At 36.7% G+C, this 24,547-nt stretch overlaps 2 protein-coding genes across 7 annotated transcripts in view; one reads left to right on the top strand and one right to left on the bottom strand.

Moving 5' to 3' along the window:
- The first annotated feature begins 71 nt into the window (after positions 1 to 71).
- On the top strand, positions 72 to 18,365 carry ERI2 (ERI1 exoribonuclease family member 2). The gene is made up of 9 exons (XM_074201342.1): positions 72 to 181; positions 8,630 to 8,700; positions 8,787 to 8,870; positions 9,580 to 9,707; positions 10,246 to 10,402; positions 13,484 to 13,584; positions 15,490 to 15,571; positions 16,090 to 16,178; positions 16,390 to 18,365. Exons 1-9 carry the CDS (start codon positions 159 to 161, stop codon positions 17,737 to 17,739), a joined length of 2,085 nt encoding a protein of 694 aa, XP_074057443.1. The 5' UTR covers positions 72 to 158; the 3' UTR covers positions 17,740 to 18,365.
- A 1,028-nt stretch (positions 18,366 to 19,393) lies between these two features.
- The window catches only part of ACSM3 (acyl-CoA synthetase medium chain family member 3), a 28,552-nt gene continuing 23,398 nt past the window's right edge, over positions 19,394 to 24,547 (bottom strand). For 5 of the 6 annotated variants that reach the window (XM_074208658.1, XM_074208659.1, XM_074208663.1 and 2 more), the window contains 5 exons: positions 23,830 to 23,931; positions 20,812 to 20,939; positions 20,596 to 20,695; positions 20,249 to 20,368; positions 19,394 to 19,657 (listed from right to left, as the gene is read on the bottom strand). In XM_074208658.1, coding sequence (XP_074064759.1) covers positions 19,571 to 19,657; positions 20,249 to 20,368; positions 20,596 to 20,695; positions 20,812 to 20,939; positions 23,830 to 23,931 — 537 coding nt within the window. In that variant the 3' untranslated portion in view covers positions 19,394 to 19,570. The remainder of the gene's footprint in view (positions 19,658 to 20,248; positions 20,369 to 20,595; positions 20,696 to 20,811; positions 20,940 to 23,829; positions 23,932 to 24,547) is intronic. The other variant, XM_074208664.1, reaches the window with a different exon arrangement.

Below are 24,547 nucleotides of genomic sequence, written 5' to 3'. Positions count from 1 at the left end.
GCCGAGGTTTACGCCAGGCGGGGTGAGGGCGGGGAAAAGTTTGGCGGAAATGACGTCATCAAGAGGCAGCGGCGAATTTGAAACCAGGGGAAGTCGCTTCCTGTTGACTTTCGGGGTCTGCCCAGTGGGAATGGAGAGCCGAAAAGTGTGGGGAGACAATGAGCACCAAGCAGCTGGCCCGGTATGTCTCTGGGTGTGTGTATGTGTGTGTGTGTGCATGTGTGTGCATGTGTACCTATGTGCGCGCATGAGCCGAATCTTAGGGTGGGGGGAGGGCGAGAGAAGACCTCGGTCGGACCCTCTCGGAATCCCTCCTAATAGGAGCAGGCCCGCGAGCCTGGAGGGAAGAATGTGGCCGGAAGGCTCGCCTGCGCATTTCCGGTCCCAGGAAGCCCCGCGTGCTTGCTCAGTTTCCTCATCTGTACAATGGAAGGTTGAGGTCAGGATTCAGCCCTTTGTAAGCCTCTAAGTGGTATGCTGCTTTTTTTTTTTTTTTGAGGTTTTTGCAAGGCATTGGGGTTAAGTGGCTTGCCCAAGGCCACACAGCTTGGTAATTATTAAGTGTCTGAGGCTGGATTTGAATTCAGGTACTCCTGACTCCAGGGCCTTTATCTACTGCGCCACCTAGCCGCCGCATGCTACTTTTCAAAGGGTTTTACAAATAACCCTCGTTTTATTCTCCCAGCATAGGTACATAGATAGATAACTATTATTAGCCCCATTTTACAAATTGAGAAATGAAGTCAGAAAGAGCTGACGTGACTTGCCCAAGGTTAGCTAATAAATTCCAGAGGCTGGATTTGAACTCTTGTCTTACTCTAGGCAAGCATTTATTAATCCTCTGCTGTATGCAAGACACCAGTCTTAAGTGCTGGGTATTTAGAGAAAGTCAGAAACAGTCCCTGCTTTCAAAGAGTTCACAGCCCAGGAGACACCATTACAAACAACTATGTAAAAAAAAGTATAAGCAGGATAAGCTGGAAATCATTAACTGAGGGAACACTTTCTATAGATGGTGGGATTTTAGTTGAGACTTGAAGTTAGAGGAGGGAGACCATTCCAGTCTTAGGTGAAAATATTGGCATCTAACACTGAATCCACTGCCCACCTCATAGTTCTAAGTATTGGGAATACAAATAAAGACCAAAAAAGGAAATAAAAGTTACCCCCCCCCCCCATGGGAGATGCTAACTATGCATAACCAGGATAATAGACCTAACTCCAGAAGGAAGGCACTAGCTTTAAGAAAGACCAGGAAAGTTTTGATACAGAAGGTATGTCCAAATTCGGGAGAACATCCAGTGAAAATGAATATAGTGGGAAGATGGAGTGTCTTGTGGAAGAATAGCAAAGAGACCAGTGTCACCAGATCATACAGTACTCGAGGGTGCAGGAAGACTGAAAAAGTAGAAAGTTCCAGGTTATGAAAGGCTTGAAAAGTCAGGATTTTTTTATTTGATCTTGGAAATGTTAGTAGGTGACTGGAATTTACTCAAGGGGATCAGTTGGGGGGGGGTGGCAGTAGTGATATATTCAGACTTGGGCATTAGGAAAATCATTTTGGTAGCTAAGTGAAGGATGGACTGAAGCAGGGAGAAATTTGAGTGGGTTGAACAACCAGAAAGCTAGTCTAAATATGAGATGATCAGGCTTATACTAGGTTAGTGTCAAAGGAGAAATAGTATTAAAGTAGAATTGACAAGATTTGACAATAGATTGGATATGAGGGGTTAAGAGAATGAGGAATCATGGACATGACTGTTGTGAACTGATAATGAATTTAGTTTCAGATATGTTGATTTTAAGATCTATAGGATATCCAATTTGAGAGGTCCAATAGGCATCTTCCTCGTCATATTGTATATTTAATACCTTGTACTGGAAGATGTCCAATGAAATGTTTATTAAATTTATCTTCTAATGTAAATTGTTCATTCTTTTTTTAAAAAATTGTTATTTTTTAAATTTTCCATCTATATGTATCATTAGTTTTCAACAATCATATTTTTTTGTCAGGGTCTTGAGTTTTCCATGTTTCTCCCTTCTTCCCTCCCTTCCCCCCCTTCCCCTGATAGAAAGCAAGTTAATAAAAGGTTCTACGGGTAAAACCTTGCTAAACATAGATCCATATTAATCATGTCGTGAAAGAAGAATCAAATCCAAATGGAAGGAAAAAACCATTAGAGAGAGAGAAAAACAACATAATACATAAGACAATTTTTAAACTCCAAAGATAGTAAGCTTCGGTCTGCATTTAAACTCCACAGGTCCATCTCTGGATATCAGTGGTATTTTCCATCATAAGTCTTTTAGAATTGTCTTTGATCAACATCCCCTCAATTTCCAGTAAATTGCAAATTTTTTTTTTAGTTTTTTGCAAGGCAATGGGATTAAGTGGCTTGCCCAAGGCCACACAACTAGGTAATTTTTAAGTGTCTGAGGCTAGATTTGAACCCAGGTACTCCTTACTCCAGGGCCCCAGGGCCGGTGCTCTATCCACTGTGCCACCTAGCCACCCCAAATTGCAAATTCCTTTTTTTCTCTTTTATTTTATTTTTTTAATTCTCATTTTGTACAAATGGTACAAAAGTCCATTAATAAAATATTCTTGTTTAAGAGTAAACAAAATGCCCCTCCCCCCCATGAATACAGACTTGCTTGGGCGATGAAATAAAGGGGAGAGAAAAAAAATTAATATTAAAAAAATAATAGTAATAATTGTAGGTATGGCCAGGTGGATCAATGGACGAAGCACCAGCCCTGGAGCCACGAGCAACCGAGCCCACATCCAGCCCTGTAGACCCAACAATCACCCAGCCATGTGACATGCAAGCCACCTGATCCCCACTGCCCTGCAAAAACCAAAAAGAAGAAAAAAAAAAGACCCAAAATAAAATAAAATAGTAATAATAGTAGGGGTGGCTGGGTGGCAGACAGAGCATTGGCCCTTGAGCCAGGAGCACCTGGGTCCAAATCCGGCCTCAGACACCCAAAGATCACCCTGCTGTGTGACCCCAGGCAGGCCACCCAGCCCCACTTGCCCTGCACCCTCCCCCAAATAATAACAAAAAGTGTGCTTCAGTCTTTGTTCCAACACCAACAACTCTGTCATGGGTGGATCACATTCTTTATGATAAGTCCATCACAAAAGTTACTTCCATATTTTTCCAACATTGCCATTGCTGATCGCAACTCCCTCCTTTCTTATTTCTCCACTACCATGTACTATATTTTCTCTCTCCTTTCACTCTGACTCTGCTGTAGGGTCGCTGAGTGGTGCAGCAGACAGATCCCTGGTCCTGGGGCCAAGAAGCCCTGAGCCCCCATACCATCCCTTAGGCCCAACATCCACCTGGCCCTATGGTACTGGCCCGGCCTTCCAATCCCAGCCCCCTGCAAGAAGTAAAAAAGAAAATGTGTTATATCTGACCACTCTCCCGCCATGGTCCATCCTCTCCTCCTTTATTCACATCCCCACCCCTTCCCCCTGCTCCCCCCTCCTTCTTACTCCAGATGTCTATACCCCATTGAGTATATTTGCTGTTTCCTCTCCTAGCCATGTCTGATGAGAGCAAAGGTTCCCTCATTCCCCCTTGCCTCCCCCTTTCCATATCATTGCAATAGCTCATTGTAATAAAAAAAAATTCTTATTATGTGAAATATCTTGGACTATTCCCCCTCTCCTTTTTCTTTCTCCCATTACATTTTCCTTTTTTTCTATTGACTCCACTTTTACACCATATTTTATCTTCAAATTCAGCTTTCTCCTGTGTTTCAACTATAAAAGCTCCCTCTACCTGCTCTATTAACTGAGAAGGTTCATATGAGTATTATCAGTGTCATTTTTCTATACAGGAATACATGCAGTTCATCATCATTAAGTCCCTCATATTTCCCCCCTCTCCTCCAATCTCCATGCTTCACCTGAATCCTGTATCTGAAGATCAAACCTTCTGTTCAGCTCTGGCCCTTCCAAAAGGAACATTTGAAATTCCCTGGTTCATTGAAAGTCCATCTTTTTCCCTGGAAGAGGACATTCAGTCTTGCTGGGTAGTTCATTCTTGGCTGCATTCTAAGCTCTCTTGCCTTCCGGTATATTATATTCCAAGCCCTATGAGCTTCCAGTGTGGTTGCTGCTAAGTCCTGTGTGATCCTGACTGCAGCTCCATGATATTTGAACTGTGTCCTTCTGGCTGCTTGTAATATTTTCTCTTTGAGTTGGGAGTTCTGGAACTTGGCTATAATATTCCTAGGGGTTGGTTTTTTGGGATCTCTTTCTCGGGGGGATTGGTGGATTCTCTCCATTTCTATTTTGCCATCTGCTTCTAGGATATCAGGGCAATTTTCCTGTAGTAATTCTTTGAAAATGATGTCAAGGCTCTTTTCCTGATCATGACTTTCAGGTATTTCAATAATTTTCAAATTATCTTTCCTAAGTCTGTTTTCCATATCAGTTGTTTTTTCAATAAGATATTCACATTTTCTTCTAATTTTTCATTTTTTTTTTTGGTTTTGAAGTATTGATTCCTGATTTCTGGTAAATTCATCAATCTCCCTGAATTTTATTCTTTGTCTGAAGGATTTGTTCTCCTCAGAGAGCTTTCTTATCTCTTTTTCTATCTGGACAATTTTGCTTTTTAAAGCATTCTTCTCCTCAATCACTTTTTGAACTGTTTTATCCATTTGACCTAAGCTTGTTTTTAGCATGCTGTTTTCTTCAGCATTTTTTTGGATTTCCTTGACTAAGCTGCTGACTTCATTTTCATGTTTTTCCTGCATCTCTCTCCTTTCTTTTCCCAGTTTTTCTTCCAACTCCCTCATTTGATTTTCAAAGTCTTTTTTGAGCTCTGTCATAGCCTGAGCCCAATTTCTGTTTTTCTCAAAGTCTTTCGATGTAGTAGCTTGTGCTTCCTCATCTTCAGACTGAGTATTTTGATCCTTCTTGGGCTCACATGCAAAATATTTCTCAATAGTCTTCTTTTTGTTTCTCTGCTTGCTCATTTTCCCAGCCTGGGCCTGGTTTTGGGCTGCTTCCTGAGCTTTTGGGACACTCCCACAAGGGTCTCAGTGTGTGAGGCTCTGTCCTCCCTTCTGGTCTGTGAATGACCATATGAGTCCCCCTCTGCCATGGGGCTGAGGGGGGGGGGGGCCCTGCTGTTCTATGGGAGGTGGGGTCTAGACTTCGATCAGGATCTGAATGTGTTCAGAGCCCCAGAGTCCTGTTCCAGGGGCAGAGGACCAGAACTCTGCAGTCTCTCTCTCTTCACTCCCCTCCCTAGCTCAATGGGCTCATGCCCCGGAGGCTCCTGCTTACTGGCTCCGCCTGCTTCTGTTCCTGTATCTGGGCTGTGGAAAGAACTTGTTGCTGGCTGTGTGCCCTGAGGGCTGGGCTCCACATGCTCACTCTGGCAGAGGTCCCCTGCTGTTCCCCCACTTTGTGCCTGGTGCTCCCTGGGGTGCAGCTCAGGAGACTCCCCTGCTGCTGTGAGCCGCGGCTCCTAGCACCCTGGTGCTGCCTCTGGGAGGCTGAAGTTCTTTCGCTCTGGTGGGCTGCCCCTCTGACCCCGGGGAGCAGAGCCTTTCTGCTCTTTTCCAGGTTACCTTTGAGTCCCAAATTGCAAATTCTTAAAGGACTCATTTAACTTTTTGATTTCTGTTTAGATCTTTACATTTTCTGTGTGGGTAGGTTTCTCACAGTGTTCTCTACTGAGAGAAATGAGACCTCTTGGGAGAGGCATACAAGTGACTGTTGAGGGGAGGTCCATTGACTGGGTCCAAAGATCTGAGGCAGAACTGAAAGCAAAGAAATACATTAACATTTGAAGGAAACTCCTGATAGCTTCAACTTCCATTTTTCTGACACTCTTAGAGTTTATAGCTAATCAGGAGCTTTCAGCCAAAATCTGGGCTAGATAAGTAACACCTTTCACAGGAGGAAAAACGAATCATTTTAGGTTGAGAAAAGGGGAACTTGAGGTAGACTATTAAGTATATAGATGCCAGAATTTTTATTCAAATGGAAAAAAACTTTCCCTTTTCTAGAACAGGAGACAAGAGGAAGTAACTATTTTTACAATTGGGAAAGATGTCCTTTCTTCAACTGTTTTGAAACTTTATATTATTAGGCCACCAGATAGTTGGGGAAAGGGATCTCTGTATTATCAATCTATCAAAATGTTGAAAAGTGATTGTTGCATCTGCATTTATATAATAATTTGCTTTGAAGTTTGTAAAGCACTTTTCAAGAAATGATGAGAGGATGATTTCAGAAAAATCTGGAAAGACTGACTTGAAGAGTAAAATGAGCAGAGCCAGGACAACATTGTACACAGTTAACAGCATCATTCTAACCCAATGACTTAGCTGTTTTCAACAATGCAGAGATCTAAAGACAATCCCAAAGGCCTCATGATGAAAAATGCCATTCACCTCCAGGGAAAGAACTGATGACATCTGAATACAGATGAACTATTATTTCTCACTTTCTTCCTTTTTTTGTTTGAGTTTTTTCCCCCACAAAATGACTAATTATAAGTATATTTTAGATGATTATACACATCTAACCTATATCAAATTGTTTACTGTCTCAGGGAGGGAGAATTAGAATTTGGCACTTAAATCTTAAAAATAAATAATATTAAAAATTGTTTTTACATGTAATTGGGAAAAATAAAATATTATTTAAAAAAAGATTTACAAAGCACTTTATACAGGTATAATCTTATTTAAGTCCAATAACAATTCCATAATATTAAATCTTATACCTACTTCATAGTTGAGGAAATTGAATTTCAAAGAGTTTGACACACTGTGATAGATACTGTGGATACAAGAAAAATGACAATTTGAGTTCAAAGAGTTTTCATTCTGTTGGGAGTAATTGGGGGATATGACTTGCATACAGATAGTTACATTTCAAGGTTAAGAGTGATAGGATTGGGGTGGCTAGGTGGCACAGTGGATGGAGCACCAGCCCCGGAGTTAGTAGTACCTGAGTTCAAATCTGGCCTCAGACACTTAATAATTACCTAGCTGTGTGGCCTTGGGCAAGTCACTTAACCCCATTTGTCTTGCAAAAAAAAACCCAACCTCAAAGAGTGATAGGATTAAAGAACAGAAACTGACAGAGTAGGGGGCTCAAGGAAGGCTTTTATGAAGAATCTGATTCCTTATCTGAGCCTTGAAGAAAATGAATGATTCTGAAAAGCAGGGATGATAAGATATTCAAGCATGGACTTAACCTAGGTGGGTGTATAGAGGTGAAAGATTGTATGTCAAATTTGGGGAAGAGTTTAATTGTCCAACCTGACTTAAAAATGATGCCATAAAGGTAGGTGAGGACTAGATTGTGGAGGACTTTAAAATACTGGGTATAAAAAATTTTGTGCAGGGAATTAGATTTTTATGCCTCTGATAGATGATTTTGGCAATTTTCTAAAGCATGTATGATTCCAAGTCCAGTGTTCTTTTCATTACCAATTATTCACATACCATTTGATTCACATTACTGCATCCATTAACCTCATTTTGCAGTTGAGGAAAATAAGACTCATAGAGAAGTCTCAAGAAGAATCCAATCTCCTGATTTGTTAGTCTTAAAACCAGACTACACTACAGTTAATTTTATCTTCTGTTCAGTCCTGTTTTTTCTTTTTTAGGTTTCTGCAAGGCAAACCGGGTTAAGTGTCAATCCTGTTTTGATAAGGAATGCACAGAGTAATTTTGTTATAAAGGAGTCCCAAAAACAATTATAGGGCACATTTTTACATCTGTAGCCTGAGTCTTTCCAAATGGAGCATTGGACCCAATATCGCTATTGGCCTTGGTTTCATAACTCCTTGATTTCAAAAGCTATTTATTGTCTATTTTTAATTTTAATTTTTTTTTTACATTTTAAGTTCAAAACTAGTGCCCACCCTGGAGAAGGCCACCATTGTCACAAATATAGATAGATACACAGATATTTATTTATCTGTGTATGTACTGATGTATTGCTATAAAATTGATCTGATTTAAATAGAGAATTGAAAGAAATCACTTAATGGGCCGGCTAGGTTGCGCAGTGGATAGAGCGCCGGCCCTGGAGTCAGGAGTACCTGAGTTCAAATCCAGCCTCAGACACTTAATAATTACCTAGCTGTGTGGCCTTGGGCAAGCCACTTAACCCCATTGCCTTGCAAAAACTGGAAAAAAAAAGAAAGAAATCATTCTTAAATGAATTCTCAAATATATTAACAAAGAAATATATATATATATGTATATATATATATATATATATAGAGAGAGAGAGAGAGAGAGAGAGAGAGAGATCCATCCATCTAGATATCTATATATAAAACCATATTATCCATACTTCCATTTATCAGTTCTTTCTCTGGAGGTAGATAGCATTTAAATAGGTCTTTTGTAGTTGATTTGAATGTTTATAATACTCAGAATAACTTAATTTTTCAGTTATTCTTTGAACAAAATTACTTTCTACACCATTCTCTTGGATCTGTTCATTTCACTTATCGTCATTATATCTTATAACATAGTAGTACTCTTTCTGCTGTTCATTTTTACAATGTGTGGCCAAAGAAAGCTCCAGAATTTTCCTTTAATAGTTATATTTGATTTATATTTTTAGGCAACTTGGATTAATTAGGAGGAAATCTATCAATCTAGCTAATAAGGATGATCCAGGTAGAATCAAGTCAAGTAAGTAGTGTACTTAATTTCATCTCATTTTTTAGTGCACTGCATTTTAAGTACTACTAACATGATCATAATTTGGTTTGTTGCAGAGCAGTTATTCGATTACTTAATTGTCATTGATTTTGAGTCAACATGTTGGAATGATGGAAAACGCCACTATAGCCAAGAGATAAGTAAGTCTGAAGGAAACAATATGTCAAAAGCTGCATTTAATTAAGGTTTAAAACTAGATTAATTTAAGTTTATATTTTGTAGAAGAAATAAAACTTAATAAACAGCATGTATATGACTTGCATTTTTAATATGTTCAGTGATAATGAGTAACTTCAGAATCTAACACTAAAATGTCAACTGTTTTTCAAAATAAAATATGCATTTGTGTGTTGCTGTAAAATTAATTTAAATAGAAGATTGAAAGAAATCATTAATTCCCAAATGCATTATCAAAGATAATTCCAAACTAAAATGGAAATTACTTATACAACAACACTGATATTCCAGATAATGAACAAATAACTTACTGGAGGAGGAATCAGTTTCCTCCTCTGTAAAATGAGCTAATTGGATTAGATGACTTCCAGGTCTGTTTTAACTCTGAATCTATGATACTGTCATCCTTTAAATGAATACATTTTCACCACTTTTTCTGTCTTCATGCATTGCTATGGTTGATTTTTATAGAGAAAACTGTATTTTGAAGAGAACAAATTATATGATTTCAGGACTTTTATCTGTGATAGAACCTATTACAGCTACATATCACCTTGTACCATTTTTTCAATCCTAACTTACTTTAATGGAAATAGAACAATAGTACTGTGCTTTTAATTTGTGATAATTACAGATCTATTTTAACATATGCATTGATCATTTTTTTTTAAGTTGAGTTTCCAGCAGTTCTTCTAAATACTTTAACCGGAGAGATTGAGTCTGAATTCCAAACCTATGTCCAGCCTGAGGAACATCCAGTTCTTTCTAAATTTTGTGTTGAACTGACAGGCATAAAACAGGTATGGCATAAATATGATAATTCAGGATCACTGAAGTATGGAAACTAACTAGAAAGTTAAGGCTATTGGAGTTAAATTTATTAAAGGCTGAAAAAAATGTTCTTTTCCCCAAGTATCTATTAATACATTCTTATTTGTTAGTACAAAGATCTATTAGTGTACATAAACATTATCCATGCAAGCATGCATGTATATTTGTAGTTATTCATATGTGTGGATTAGAAAAGGAATAGATGTGAGAAAATTAATTTGAAATATAACTATAGAAATTAAGCAAAAAAAAGTTTGTCTTCTGTCTGAAAATTCTGAAGGAATTACTTTTGTTATCATAGTCTTATTATTTGATTTTAGTTTTTCTTCATCTTCATTTATACTTTGTAATAGTATGGCCCAGTATGCTGTAAGGGACTGATTTTTATTTCCATGGAGATGGTAGAAATTAGGATTACCTTGGTAAATTGTTCTTTTCATTTAAAAAACTCGTACCCACTTCTAAACATATTCATATTTTAAGGTGTTTTTATGGTATTATACTTAGGCTCAAGTTGATGAAGGAGTTCCTTTGAAGATTTGCTTATCACAGTTCTGCAAATGGATTCAAGTGATTCAACAGCAGAAGAAGATAACTTTTGCTCCTAGTGTTACAAATAATTCAGCTTCAGAAGTAAAATTATGTGCATTTGTTACTTGGTCAGGTACAGTATACTTTGGTTTGGGATCAGTATTAAATTATTATAAAGCTTATGCTATTCAGGTTAACCTGTATAAGAGGGGCTTATCAATGATAATGAAAAGCACTTTTTCTGCTTGCTTTTTTGTGCAGGAAACTTGTGTTTACTTAGTAGTCCTTGGATCAGCACCTCCATCCCCAAATAGAGTATCTGGTGTATGTTAGCTTAGATAATTAAATTTGTGTGTGATAAATTTCATTCTGTTGAAAACTTGTTAGCTCATTTGCCTTTCACTCTGATAATTTCATGAAAAGTTGAAAACTTCTGTGTCCTCAGATCTAAATAAGGACAGGCCTTACTTGTTTGTGTTCTGAGACTCCTAAGATAAAACATGGTTTTTTTGCTGTGTTGCTATAGTATGGTATAATTTTGTGTTTTCATTTAGTAATATATTTCCTATATGATTCATGTTTTCAACATGCTTTTTAAGCAGCTTCACTGTGCAGATATTGGGTATAGTAGAGTTAACAATGACCCCAACCGCCAAGGAATCTATAACCTAGATCGCATCATTCCTAACTTCTAAAATATATATTCTTGTTTCAACCTTTAAGGGATATCTGTCTATTTAATTTGATAATAATTTTTCCCCTGGCCTTCAGTGAATGTGCTAAGCCTCATTTGGCTCAGGTGGCCCTTTTGGCTATAGATTTCTGCATTTTAGCTCTACCTTGAAGGATGGATAAAATTTTGAAAGGCAGCATTGATAGAAAGGACATGTTAGAGTGAGCAGTGACTAGAGAGAGTGCAATGGTTTAGGAATGGTGTGTAGTCTAATTTGCAGCACTGGATACATGAAAGGGAACATGAAGTAGGAGACTGTAAAGAGAATTTGCAGCAAAATTATAGAACACCTTCACTACCAGTCTGTGGAATTTAGATTTCATTTGGTAGACACTGCACTGTAAGCTGTTAGAGGATTTAGAGTGGACTGCACTGTAAGCTGTTAGAGGATTTAGAGTGGAGGTGCTAAGATATGAGAAAGGGCATGGTCAGAACTGGGGTTTAGGAAGATTGATCTAATAATCCTAACATGAGGACTTGGGTTCAAATGTGGCCTCAGATACTTAACACTCCTATGCACTTATCATAGAACAATAGAATTTCAGAATTGAGAGAGACCTAAGAAGTCAGATACTTCAACCTGTAACATATCCCCTCTACATCAGTGCTATGTCTACTATGATCCATTGCTAATGAAGCCATGCTGACTTTATGAGCTCTGCTTCCTTTTCTAAATATTCATAAATCCAATTACCAATATTAATATTGTTCCTGGATAACTGATTCTGTGATTCCATAGGGAACATGTGGAATGTGATTCTCACCATCAGACAATCAGTGGTGAAATGGTTTTCTTCATTACAAGAGAGGGTTGAAGGTAGGAGTTAGAGGAAGGGAGTGTTTACAAGGAAATGATATGAATGATATAGGGGGGTAGGGAATCCATTAATTAAACTTTAACATTTTTACAAATCATTCTTTGATTTCCAGAAAAAATCTTTGGCAAATTATTAAAATCAAGCTCATTGGCTTATAGTTTGCAGGTTTTTCCTACTTCTCTTTATCAAAATTCAGGACGTTTTCCCCCTTTACAGCCCTGTAGCACTTCTTCCATTCTCCACAAGCTTTTAGCATTTGCATTGACCAGGTCTTTCAATACCCTGGGCTTAGTGAATGGAATTCATTGAGAGCAACAAGGATCTTATTACCTCATTGCATATCTTTGGTTCAAACTCTCTGTTAAGCATTTCTGTTTAGCTTTCTCAGTCCAAAGATCCTTCTTCTTAGCAGAGAAGAGAGAAATAGAATGAGATTGAAGAGTTCTGCACTCTTTCCCATTTTCATCATTGCATTCACCTTTAGGAGCTTTCTCCTATCTTTTTCTTGACTCTAATAGTGCTTAAGAAAACTGAACCAAACAAAGCAATTCTTGTCTTTAATGTTCAGCATACCAGCTTCAGTCCATTCTGAGCTTAAACATTCCTCCTTTTTTGTTTTTAATCTTGTTTCCCTTGCTTCTTTCTTCTATATAGCTCTCTTTAAGTCGAGATTGACTTGATACATTCTTATACACCCATTCTCTTTTCTTTCTCATTGGAGTCACCACATTCTATATTATGTTAAAAGTACTTTATACACATGTCCTTTTCCATGGTAAAAGAGTCATGTTTTATTCATCTTGTATTCTCCACAGTTTCTTGTAACTACAACCCTTTGTAAGTTGTAGAGACTTTAACAGATATTTTTGTGTTAACAGAATTGCTTTGGAGTGAGTCTGAGATTTTCCCTAATAATTTTGGTCAAATTTTGAGTAGGAAAGCTGAAAATTAGACAAGTTCACTCAAGTTTTGAGATTGGCAAAATGGCAAATATAGCCGAGAGAGGGATTCTAGTGTATTAGTTATTGAAATGCCTGAGGATGAAAGTAACTGGAATAAATTGAGGAGCTATATGTTGCAGTGAGAACACAGAACAGGAAGGGTATAAAGGAGGGAGTGGGACAGATAATTATGGTCAGAGAAGGAAACGTGTACAATTTGAGGGGAAATCAATTTGAAATCATTAATGTATATGTGCTTGTGAATAGCCGAACTGAATGGAGACAAAGCTCATCATCACAGTGTAAGATACCAAGGAAGTATGAGACAAAAGTGTTGGAATACCACATTAACATTTGCCTACCTGAAAGCTTATAATCTAATATAAAAATGAGAATTTTTAAATTTAAAACTATTTTTCTCCCTTTCTGAAACATTTAATTTGTCTTATTTGGTGCTTGAGAAATACTTTCACTTAAGGGCAAATTTCTTAAAAATTAGCTATGTGAAATGCAACAATTATATTGTAAAATGTTAAAAGAGCTGTAAATTCTTTGATCTTGTAAAATCAGGATCTTACTCACTAGCACTGACCAGTTATAATTTTATTATTTTGCTTTATACCTCATCTTCCAATATTTATTTTTGGAACTATAAATAGAGCTAGTGAGAGTAGAAGTGAACAGTGTTAACATATTTGTTTTATTTCATGTATTTTACGTAGATTGGGACTTGGGAGTTTGCTTAGAGTACGAATGTAGACGGAAACAGTTGCGAAAGCCTGTATTCTTGAATTCTTGGGTAGACCTCAGATCAACTTATAAGGTGAGAATATTATCAATAAGAATTACAATATGTGAATAGTTCATGTTCCTTAAAAGATATTTTTCTGAAATAAGAGCTTCCATGTATACAACAATTTAAGGTTTTTAAAGCACTTCACAGATTTTATGTCATCTCATCCTTAATAATCCTTTGAGGGCAGAGCTACTGTTTTCTTGTTTTGTAGATGAGAAAACCTAGGCTTAGAAAGGTTTAAGGGACTTACTCAGAATCACACAGTTACTAAGAGTCTGCTGCCAGATAGAAATCCATATTTTCCTGACTCCTATCTTTTATAACATACTACCTCTCTTGAAAAGTTCATATATTTCTAATATATTTAGTAGTGTTAGATACAAATAAATAGTAAAAATTTTTTAAATATATAAAATTTCTTTAAAAAATAAAAGAAAATGCATGTGACAAATCAGGGCTAAAAATCAGGAAAAAATTGATCCTTGATCAACATTTATTGGAGGTGGAGTCAAGATGATGGAAAGAAGTGTATGGAGTTCCCATCCATATTCCTCTAAACAGATCTAGAAAATGCACCATGGAAATGAGGAAATCCAAGGAAAAATCTAGCCCAGGGCAGCATTAAGAAGAGAGCCATTGAGACTATGGACATTGGGGACAGAATCTAACCAGTAATGTTCTGCATAAAGTACTCCAGCTCAGGGAAAAGCTGGATACTAGGACAAGAGGAAGCCCCAGACTCATTCCTGGGCACCTTAATTCTCTTCAGGGTAAAGGGATGGGAACCGATAGGTATCAAATGACAGCTTTATTGCTCATTAGCCAGAGCTTAATGAGGAGGGACCCTAGGCCTCAGGGTGGCTGACAGTTTAGAAGGAAGCAGCAATGGTATGATTCAAGCCAATGGGAAATCTGCGGTTCTGTCACTCTGAATTACCTGAGCTTCCCAGTTAATTACTAAATCCCACAGCAGTTTCTTGTTGCTTAAACTCAACACTGTTAATAACTGGGCATACAAAGGAAGATTATAAAGCCCCCAACAAGTTCTTAATTAAATGGGGGACAAAGCATGCATACAATTATATATCAATAAAATATATTCATGATAAACATGAAGATGATCTTAAAGGGCTAATGTTAAACTATATTTGAAAAAGACCTTTGCAGAAGTAGGAGTTTTAACTGACACTTTAAGGAAGAGAGGAGATAGAATTAAAGGGTAAAAGTCAAAGGGACACAGCCAAGGAAAATGCATGTTGAGAGATGGAATGCCTTTCAGAAGAAAGAGCAGAGACCAGCATTACTGAATTGTAGAGTACATGAATGGGCTAAGACATAAAGATAGGAAGAGGCCAGCCTAAGGAGAATTTTGAAACCCAAACCAGGTCTTGTTTGATTCTGGAGGTGATAATAGGGAGATGACATGATCAGACTTGCACTTTCGTCACTTTGACAGCTGAGTGAAGAATAGCCTGGAAGGTGGAGACTTGAACCTGGGAGCCATTCAGGAAGTTATTTCAGTAGTCTAGATTTGAGATGGCAGTGTCAGAATAGAAAAGGAAGTATGTATGAGAGATATGATGAAGTGAAATTGAGAGAACTCTGTCAAAGATTGGACTAGGGGAAGGAGTGAGGCGTTGAAGATGACACCCAGGTTTTAGTCAGGGGAGGAAGTGTGTGTGTGTGTGTGTGTGTGTGTGTGTGTGGTGGGGTTGTTGTATTGGAGAGGGTTGCTTACCCTTGATAGTAATAGTTAAGGGGGGCAGGATTTTAGGTGAAAGATTGTTCTCTTTTGGACATGTTGAACTTAAGAATCCTATGGGCTTCCATATTTAGATATCCTTTTGGTCTTTGTGGTATAAAGGTTAGTAATCTGTATCACTGAAAATAACTGTCCTGTATTTATGAATACATATCTTTTTGTATGGTTAGCTTTTTTATAGGAGAAAGCCAAAAGGGCTAAGTGGTGCACTGCAAGAATTGGGAATAGAATTCTTAGGACGAGAACATTCTGGTAAGAAAAATCTAAAAACAGATTTATTTGCAATTTGATTGTTTCAAATGCTAAAAAAGATTTCAAATGGGTAAGTAGAATGATAATGATTTTAACATGTTAATGCTTCCATGTCCATAAGTCATAGGAAGTAAATTGCTGCCATCTAGTGGTTATTTTAGGTCCCTAATTTGGGAATAATGCATTGGAGATTGTGTAAAGTAAAACATGTTCAGAGTGTAGTGTTTAAAAGAAGAATTGGTCAAGAAAGTTGGTTTGGATACAAATAAACATTATTTCAAAAATTTTGATGAATTTTTCTGGTCTGTTGACTAAGTTACTATTGACCCTTTTAATAAAAAAACATTGAAAAATCCCAGTTTTTAATACTGCAGCAATTTTGCACAAGCACTAAGTTTATGTAACAAAAATAATTAAACTTTTATGCTGTTAATATATCTTCTTGTTTTGAATTTGTATTTCTCTTGCATTTCTTTATAGTATTAAAAATATAATACTTGGCTATTTCTTTCCCTTAGGATTGGATGATTCTCGGAATACTGCCCATCTGGCTTGGCGCATGATTAAGGATGGCTGCATAATGAAAATTACTAAATCTTTAGATAAAGTTAGTAGTACCTTACTTTCTTTTTTTCTATCATTTTAGATTATATGGGGGGGATAAATATAGATTTAAGTAAGCAAACAATTAAAATTTAGTTATTTTAAGGCAATTAATAATCTTCTTATTTGTCATGCAGTATAACATGCTACATAACATGTAGGAACTGTGATCACCTAGTTTCCAATGCTCTTGGATTTGTGTGTGAAACTCATAGGTACCACTTTCCAAGAAGAGCCCCAATTGGGTTCCAAGAACTTTAAATCTGAATCAGGCTGAAGATAATCCTGGACAAAAGAATGAAGCTCAGACTTCAAGCATGGATGATTTTTGTGATGATGAAATTAATGGTAAAAATACCACAAATATTAATGGAAAAAGTCATCTAAATTCAACTTCTATGAGTTCTTTTATAAAGATACATCAAGATTACTTTCCATTAGAGAGCACCAGAAATCTCAGTGAGGTTAAAAGTTATTTTTCAGTTAATGAATCTTCTCTTCCTCTTGGAAAATTGCAGTCACCCAATTCTAATTCATCACTGTACCCCCAAAACAAAATGAAAGGTGAAGACCTAACCCAGAATCCTAAATATAATTCTTCAGCACTGAGTTCAGGATTAGTGCTTGTCTCTACCACCATTTCATCCTTTAACAATATCTCTGATACAGATACCAGTGCTAGTCTTGACTGTTTGCCAATGTTGGCTGATTGGGAGGATGTAGCTTTATTGCCAGCTTCATGGCCTGAGCAAAACACAGACTCTGTACCTCCCATTAATGACTCAAACTCAGGCTCTTCATTGAACCCTGGGGAAAAGTTAATGATTTTGAAAAAACAAACAATGATAAATTGCACAGACTTGGGAAGTTTAGGAAAAGCACCACAAACCCCTGAAACATCAGGGTCTGTTGTTTACAGAAGCCCTCATACTACTATTTATAATGTAAAGGAATCCCCAAACCAGCCTTCAAATATGGATGCTTTTAAGTTGCCTAATCTAAAAGCAAATTTATTGAGCAGATACAAGACTTCTTTCTCTCCTTCCTTGACATTGGGGGAGCCACAGACTCCTTACTCCCTAATCATGAAAAGGAAGTCTTCTAGTCCCCAGGTTTTTCCCTCATCAAAAAAGCAGTCTTTTACCATACATGAAGAAAAGTCTATATCATCTCATTGCTCCCCAATGAAAAATTCATTTCAGAAGGTGTCACCTTCTATCTTAAAATCCACTGTCAACCTGCAAGAACCTTGGAAGAATGGGAAAATGACACCTCCTTTATGTAAGTGTGGCCGAAGGTCTAAAAGACTTATTGTTTCCAATAATGGACCAAATCATGGCAAAGCCTTCTACAGTTGTCCTGTTGGGAAATACCAAAAGAATAGAAAGAACTGTGGTTATTTTAAATGGGAGCAAACATTTCAAAAGGAGAGAAACAGTGGCATGAATTGCTCTTTACCCTCAATAGGGATCAATTTTAGATCTCCTGGAACTAATAGTTCCTCTAGAAATTCAATCTTTTCTCCTGAAAAATGTTTGATACTCAGGCCATCTATGAGAAGTTGAACATCATCTCTTTTTGTTTGTGTGCCTTGTTTTGCTTTAAATGGGTTTTTAATTTAATGGGTTTTATAAAGGACATTTAGTATTATAGATTATGAGGAAACTCACTGGACATTCTGTTTAAAACTAAAGAAATAAATTTGTGAAGAAATTTGCTTGGAAAGTGCTTAGAAGACCTAACTACAGTCTATAAGTGTTTGTCATTGTGATTATTTTTTTAAGAAAAAAATTAATTTTATATTATTCCAGATAGTCTGGACTTTAGTCATGAACATTAACTGGACTTCAGTTGCCACTTTATCCTATGGTCATTAGTTCTTCAATACTGTACCTATTTCTTTTTTCTATAAGATTTCTCAAATTTAAAGTAGAATAATGTCTAAACACATGCTTCTTTATGCTTTTTTTTTTGCACCAACTCTTCAGCTAATTATTATGTCATTGTCATGAAAAATCCTAAATGAAATTTTTTATAGAATATTTTTGTAGTGTATATATATATATATATGTATATAGGTGTGTGTGTGTGTATATATATATATACACCTATATGTATTTAACAAATGATGTGCTGGGACTGTAAACCCTATTAAAATTGAAATAGAGCTTGAAACAGTAATTTTTAAATTATTGAATAAAAGAATGCTTATTTTGTTTCCATTCAGTGATTTTTTTTTTACATTTAATCATTTATAATCCTATGACTGATTTGGTTTTTTTTTTAAGTTCTATGAGCTAGCTATTTAGTATTTAAAAGAATAAGTGTCTGAAGAACCCAATTGACTTATAAATCTATATATCTTATTTGAATTACAATTCAAATCATGTGTGGGGTGTGTGTATGTGTGAGACAGATCAATTTTCTTACTATTAAACATTTTTGGTCGGTGTGATCAGAAATAACTGAAGAAACAAAGGTTTGAGCTTCCAAGAATATTGATTTGCTAATCAATGGAAGCTAATTGAATAACAAATTGGAACCAGGACTCTATAGTTTGACACTGGGCCCCAAAACAGGAAAAGAAATATTTCTGTGTATTAAAAGAAAAGAATAGGATATAAACCAGTATACAAGATTAGGTAATCTGATTTCTAATTGAAGGAAAGATGATAGATTTTCCAAGAAAGGAATAATGACTTTTGGATAGGTTGGGAGGGAGGGATTAGGTTTTGTGGTTTTTCCTTTACCAGAATTGAGTGTAGCAGATTAATTGCAACCACCTCCATTTATGGTAAGCTATTTTATTATGGATTAAAATATCTATTTTCCCATGAGTGATTTGCAGAAAAACAAAATGGAGGATAATATATTTGGCAGCACATGATGGAGTAATTTTTTATGAGATGGAATTCAAAGAGTTCTCTTAATTCTCACATCAAACCAATTCCATTCATTCTTTTTCTTCACCTTATCATTATTTTCATGATTATTTCCTATCTTCTTAGCTATACTACAAGATCTTTAAGGACAGGAATTATGCCTCATACATCTTTGCTTATGCTGCTACTTAGATCTGGTTCCTTATACACACTCAATATTGAATAGTTATTTTAAATGCTTGAAATTCCAAAATTCATTACTACCCAGATTCCCAGGACTTAAAGCACATAGTAAGCTCTTTACAGATGCTTATTGACAGACTGACAAATCACAGAGTCAATTATAGAATATTTTATTTTGCTTCAGAATTCTACCATGTAACATTGCCACCACATGGTTTATGAAACCGTGAATCCATGAACATCTATTATGCATTTATTTCTTCTTTAGGATTTAAGTTCCAGAAAATATCCAAGTTTTACAGATGATATAGTAATATGTAAACAAATAAAACTAGACTTTTCCCCATTCTTTCTTCCGTAATTCATTTCTTTTTATCTTTCCACTGATGGTCTTTGGCAACTCATCAACAAATTCCACCTATTGATATCAAAGTGGAAAAGTATTATTCTAGTGTTTTGTTCCCAATAACTAAAATTAATTGTACTAAGAAACTTTCATATATGGTATGAATGGTTGAATCAAGGTCCTAAATGCTTAATTCTAGAGGAGAAGAACACATAACTTGGAGTGAAACCTGGGTTCAAATTCCAATTCTAATATTGTCTGACCATTTTGATTCACTGAGCTTTGGTTTCCTCATCTGTAAAAATGAGGAAAATTAGACTGACTCCCATTTATGTAGTTCTTTAAAGTTCTCAGAGCATTTTACTCATCCCATTTGGGGTTTTCTTAGCAAAGATATTGCAGTGGTTTGCCATTTCTTTCTCCAGTTCATTTTACAAATGAAGAAACTGAGGCAAACAGAGTGAAATGACTTGCCCAGGGTCACAAAGCTAGTTAGTATCCGAGGCTAAATTTGAATTAGGTCTTCCTGACTCCAGGCCTAGTGTTCTATCTACTAGGCCAATATTTAAACATACAGCTTATTTAAAAACAAATAAAAAACAACTCCTCTCTCCAAAGACCATGAGACAGAACATCAAGTAGGCCTTCAATTCAAATACTTGCCTTTCTAGGATATTTGTATGGTGCTGTAGTTCTTTTAACATGTTCCTGAAGCTCATTTTTAATTTTTTCTGGATCATGTGACTTAAAGTCAGACTTGAGAATCACAAAGGCCTTTACTACCTAAAAAAAAAAAAGTTTTAAGAACCAGGTAATCTGTTGGGTATTTGTGAACCTGCCTTGAGTTTATCATATTTTCATTGTCTAACCACAAAATGTAACCATCAAATGGGAGAGGAATTGTGATTTTCTAGTTCCCTTTAGTAAATTCTGCTTAAACGGCTATAATTCATTGAAAAGTGTGTTGTTTGACAATTAGCTGCAGAGTTAAGGTGATGTTATTCTTTTACCTCTCCTCTGATTTGGTCTGGACTACTGACCACTGCTGACTCCAGAACAGCTGGGTGCTCAGCCAGAGCACTTTCTACTTCAAAAGGACCGATTCGATATCTGAAAAGCAAAGTATTTGGTAGCACTTGATATACTGTCTAGGGGAGTTGTAGATTTATTTCTGGATAATAAATGTTTGGTCTAAGTGGAACACATAGAACAGAAAGGAAAATTACCCAGAGGATAAGATAATATCATCTGCTCTTCCAACAAACCAGATATATCCATCTTCATCCATATACCCTCTGTCACCAGTAATGTAGAAATCCCCACAGACCACTGAGGCTGTTTTAAAAGGTTCTCCCTGGCAAACATTAAATAGGTATTGTATTAATATAACTGTTGGGTTTGGGTGGGTTTTAAAATATTCACAAAAGGTGGGGGAGGTGGGGAGCTTGATCCATTCAAGATATCTCTGACAAGAAAATACAAATGATTGGCAAAAGTTAGCTTGTAAAACAGAAATGAATCCCTGCATATTAACTCCAACCTCAAATTATAGAGAATGAAATGGAAAAGGGAGAACTCTGAAAAAAATGCAAGGATTGTTGATAAACATATCTTCATTTTAAAGCATTTGGGAAGATTAATTATCAATAAGACTAAATGCTTAGTACAACAGGTCAGATTAGGCCTTTACTGGGAGAAATTTTAAAAGGTTTTCACCATGGCAGGGAAAGTCGAAACAAGTTTCTGCCTTAAGAGGATATTAAGGAGGCAAAAAGCAGCTAGAAATAGGATCAGAAGGTAAGCATTAATTGGAAGCAATCCCAGTCAGGGAAGGCCTATAGAAAGAGGTTCATTAAACAATTTGATAAGAGGGAAGTTAGCAGCAAGGATACTTGAGTGGTAGTAATCTTACTCTATTTTGTCATGTTAATAAATGAAGTAGAGCTTAACCAAAATGTGCTTTAATGCAGTGAACTTGGCTTTAGTAGTTGAATGCATCATCTAGACTTCACTTTACTATGCTTTGCAATAAGCAAAATGAAGTTCCCTAACACTATCAAATCAGCCAACAGTAATTTGTTTTATGTCTGTTTATCCCAGGCACTGGGCTAGATCCTGGTTAGCAGAGAAGAGGGTTCCCGGTTAACCAGGCATGTAGAAAAGTCCTCCATGCTGGTAGCCTAGGTGTCATCCTTGACTCGTCAGCTTCTTACCTTCTTTATCTAATTTGTCATCAGGGCTTGTCAACATCTCTCCAATATTCCCCCTTCTCTGACAGCATCTCCCGCCTGGACTGTGGTTCCTGCTGGTTGATCTGCCTGCTAATTCCTCCTCCAGCCAGCCACTTTTCCTAAAGCACTAGTCCAACTATGTACCACCACTCTCCTGTCCCCCACCTTGCACCTACTCCCACCAAATAAAACCCATTGCTTTCCTATGACTTCTAGGATTAAATACAAAATTCTTCCTTTTTGACATTTCAAGTCCTTCATACCCCAAACCCTGCCCTCCCCTTCCTTAGACCTTACTTTGATCCTGTGACACCCACTTCCTGGCTAGTCCACAAACTCTAGATTCTCAACTCCTGGTATTTTCTCTGGCTGTTCCCCATGCCTGGAATGCTTCCCTCATCTTCATATTTTTTCTTCCCATCTCTTTAGTCCCAACTAAAACCCCAACTCCTGGGAAGCCTTTCCTAACTGTTCTTAATTCCTCTTTATCCTGCAGGTAGCTTATTTGTGTGTGCTTGTTTTCTTATCCCCTCATTAGTTTGTGACCTTACTGAGGGCAAGGACTGTCTTGCCTTTTCTTTTTGTATCCCTAGCATTGAGCACAGTACCTGGTGCTTTATAATACTTATTGATTGACTTATTGACTAAGAAGAAAAATTATCAGAGATATTAATTCCAGAGTCATTGTGATATGTATTCTCTAAGAGCCTTTCTGTTCAAATTACTTTCAGACTATGACAGCAGTGTGAAATCTTGTAGCCATCTGCAGTATTTCATTGGATTTGAGTCAGATGACTTGGAATCAAATAATGGCTCTGCTGCTAATTACCACTTGAGCAAGTCACAGTGTCTCTATTGCTCATTGTCTTTAGACTATGAAATGAGATTGGATATGATGACCTCTAAGGTCCCTCCCAGCTTTAAATCTTATCTAATGATTCATAGCTGCTAAAACATGCCAAAAAACTCTCATTCTTAGTATTAAAGGACAGAAATATGGTGAATTCTACCCATCAATCCTGTGACTGGAATCATCAATAGACAATAATAAAACTAATTTGAGTGTCCTCTAATAGCTTCTTAGCCAAACAACAGAAAAAAAAATGGGCCCACATAATTATAGAACATTGAAGTTGAAGCAAAAATTCCTTCATTTTGCTGCTGAAGAAACAGGGGGAAAAAATTTGTTCTACTTAGTGACAGAACCTGGGTCAGAACCCAGGTCTATCAGACCCTAGCCCTGTGCTCTTCACTCCACAGTCTCCATCATCCACAAACTAGATCTTTAACCTCCGAAGACTTGACTATATATTGTAATCATGTTAATTAAATTCAATCAATAATATTCTCAACTCTCCAAATAACCTCTTAATTTTTTAACTTAGCCCATGTCATATTCTTACTACTTGTATATAACCCATAAAGATATTTGTTACTTTAAAATGAAAATGCAGTACATCAATTACCCTCAGATTTAGCTAATTTCTAAATACTACTAATTCCCAGCAGAGGCAGTGAATATTGGGAATAGTGGGGAAGGATAAATCAAGGGCAATTAAATTAAAATACAAATTGATCATTTAAATACCAATGATATCAAAGCACTTGTCAATACCATATCAAAACTTGAAGATTCAGGATGTTAGAAATTACCTATTCTAATCCTTTCATTTTATAAAACAATCAAGTTCCAAGAGGAGAAGTAATTTGCCCAAGGTCACTTGTAGGCAGCACAGCAGAGGTTAGAACCCCTGTCTCCTGAAACCTAGGTTATGTGGTGCATATTACTGCACTACACACATTGAGATGCATATTACAAATAGTTGAGATAGCCCACATGATAATAGTTAGCATTTCTATAGTTCTTTTAGGTTTGCAAAACATTTTATAAATGTCTCAGGCTCAAGTGTGAAATGCACATTATACTAATAAGATATCATTATTAATATTTACATTGTTTTAAGTAATTAGACATTGAAAAATATTAAAATCATTGAATAAAATATTCCTTACAACATAACCAGCAAATAAACCAAGTGGTTGATTAGGTCGGATGCGGATGCCAATAGTTCCTTCTTCTTTAGGGGGCAAGATGCTGCCATTTTCATCTACAATCTTGAACAAAATAGAATGGTTTGTTAGTTTAATAGTAATATAAATTATTACATTTTAAGCCCCTTTTGCTTTAAACCCTATGAATATTATGGACTAGGGAACAAAGTCCTTCAGAGGCCCAAAGTGTTCAACTGTGCTACAGGAAGGAAGGCTGGGTTCCATCTGGTTCCCTCAAACCTATTTTCAGCTGCTGGGATTGTGAGAAAGAGAGTGGATAGGGAAGGGATGAGGGAGAGAGATGTGCCTGCTGGGAGAATAGGCAGGGGAAAGTGAACAGCAATGACAGATGACCCTGATACTTTATAACATATCACTCCAAATTTCCCAAGACTTTGGAGAGAATTTCCCTTTCCCATTCTCATCCCTTAGTTTAACTGCCTGAGCAATGAATGTATTCTGTTCTCCATCATTTAATTCAGACGAGACAAGATTAGAATTATAACAAAATTGGAGGAAAAAATGGAAAAGTGAAGGGCATGTTGTAAGAAAACTGAGTATTCAGTTTGGAACTGAGTGGGAGTTAGGAATATAGGATATGCATGGTGGAGTAGTAGATAAAAACAGAATCTCAGATTTGGAAGGAAATTAAATGGTCACCCAGTTCAACTTATACCCA

This window comes from Macrotis lagotis, chromosome X (assembly GCF_037893015.1).
Source record: "Macrotis lagotis isolate mMagLag1 chromosome X, bilby.v1.9.chrom.fasta, whole genome shotgun sequence".
Lineage (NCBI taxonomy): Eukaryota > Metazoa > Chordata > Mammalia > Peramelemorphia > Peramelidae > Macrotis > Macrotis lagotis.
The sequence above is the reverse complement of the archived record's forward strand: the minus strand, read 5'-3'. Positions and strand labels throughout refer to the sequence as shown.

Excerpts from the sequence above, each read along its gene's own strand:
- ERI2 (XM_074201342.1), top strand. The coding sequence starts at position 159 with ATGAGCACCAAGCAGCTGGCCCG. Across the intron at positions 8,871-9,579 it reads CCACTATAGCCAAGAGATAA|TTGAGTTTCCAGCAGTTCTT; the intron begins GTAAGTCTGAAG and ends TTTTTTTTTAAG. Across the intron at positions 15,572-16,089 it reads CTTAGGACGAGAACATTCTG|GATTGGATGATTCTCGGAAT; the intron begins GTAAGAAAAATC and ends TCTTTCCCTTAG.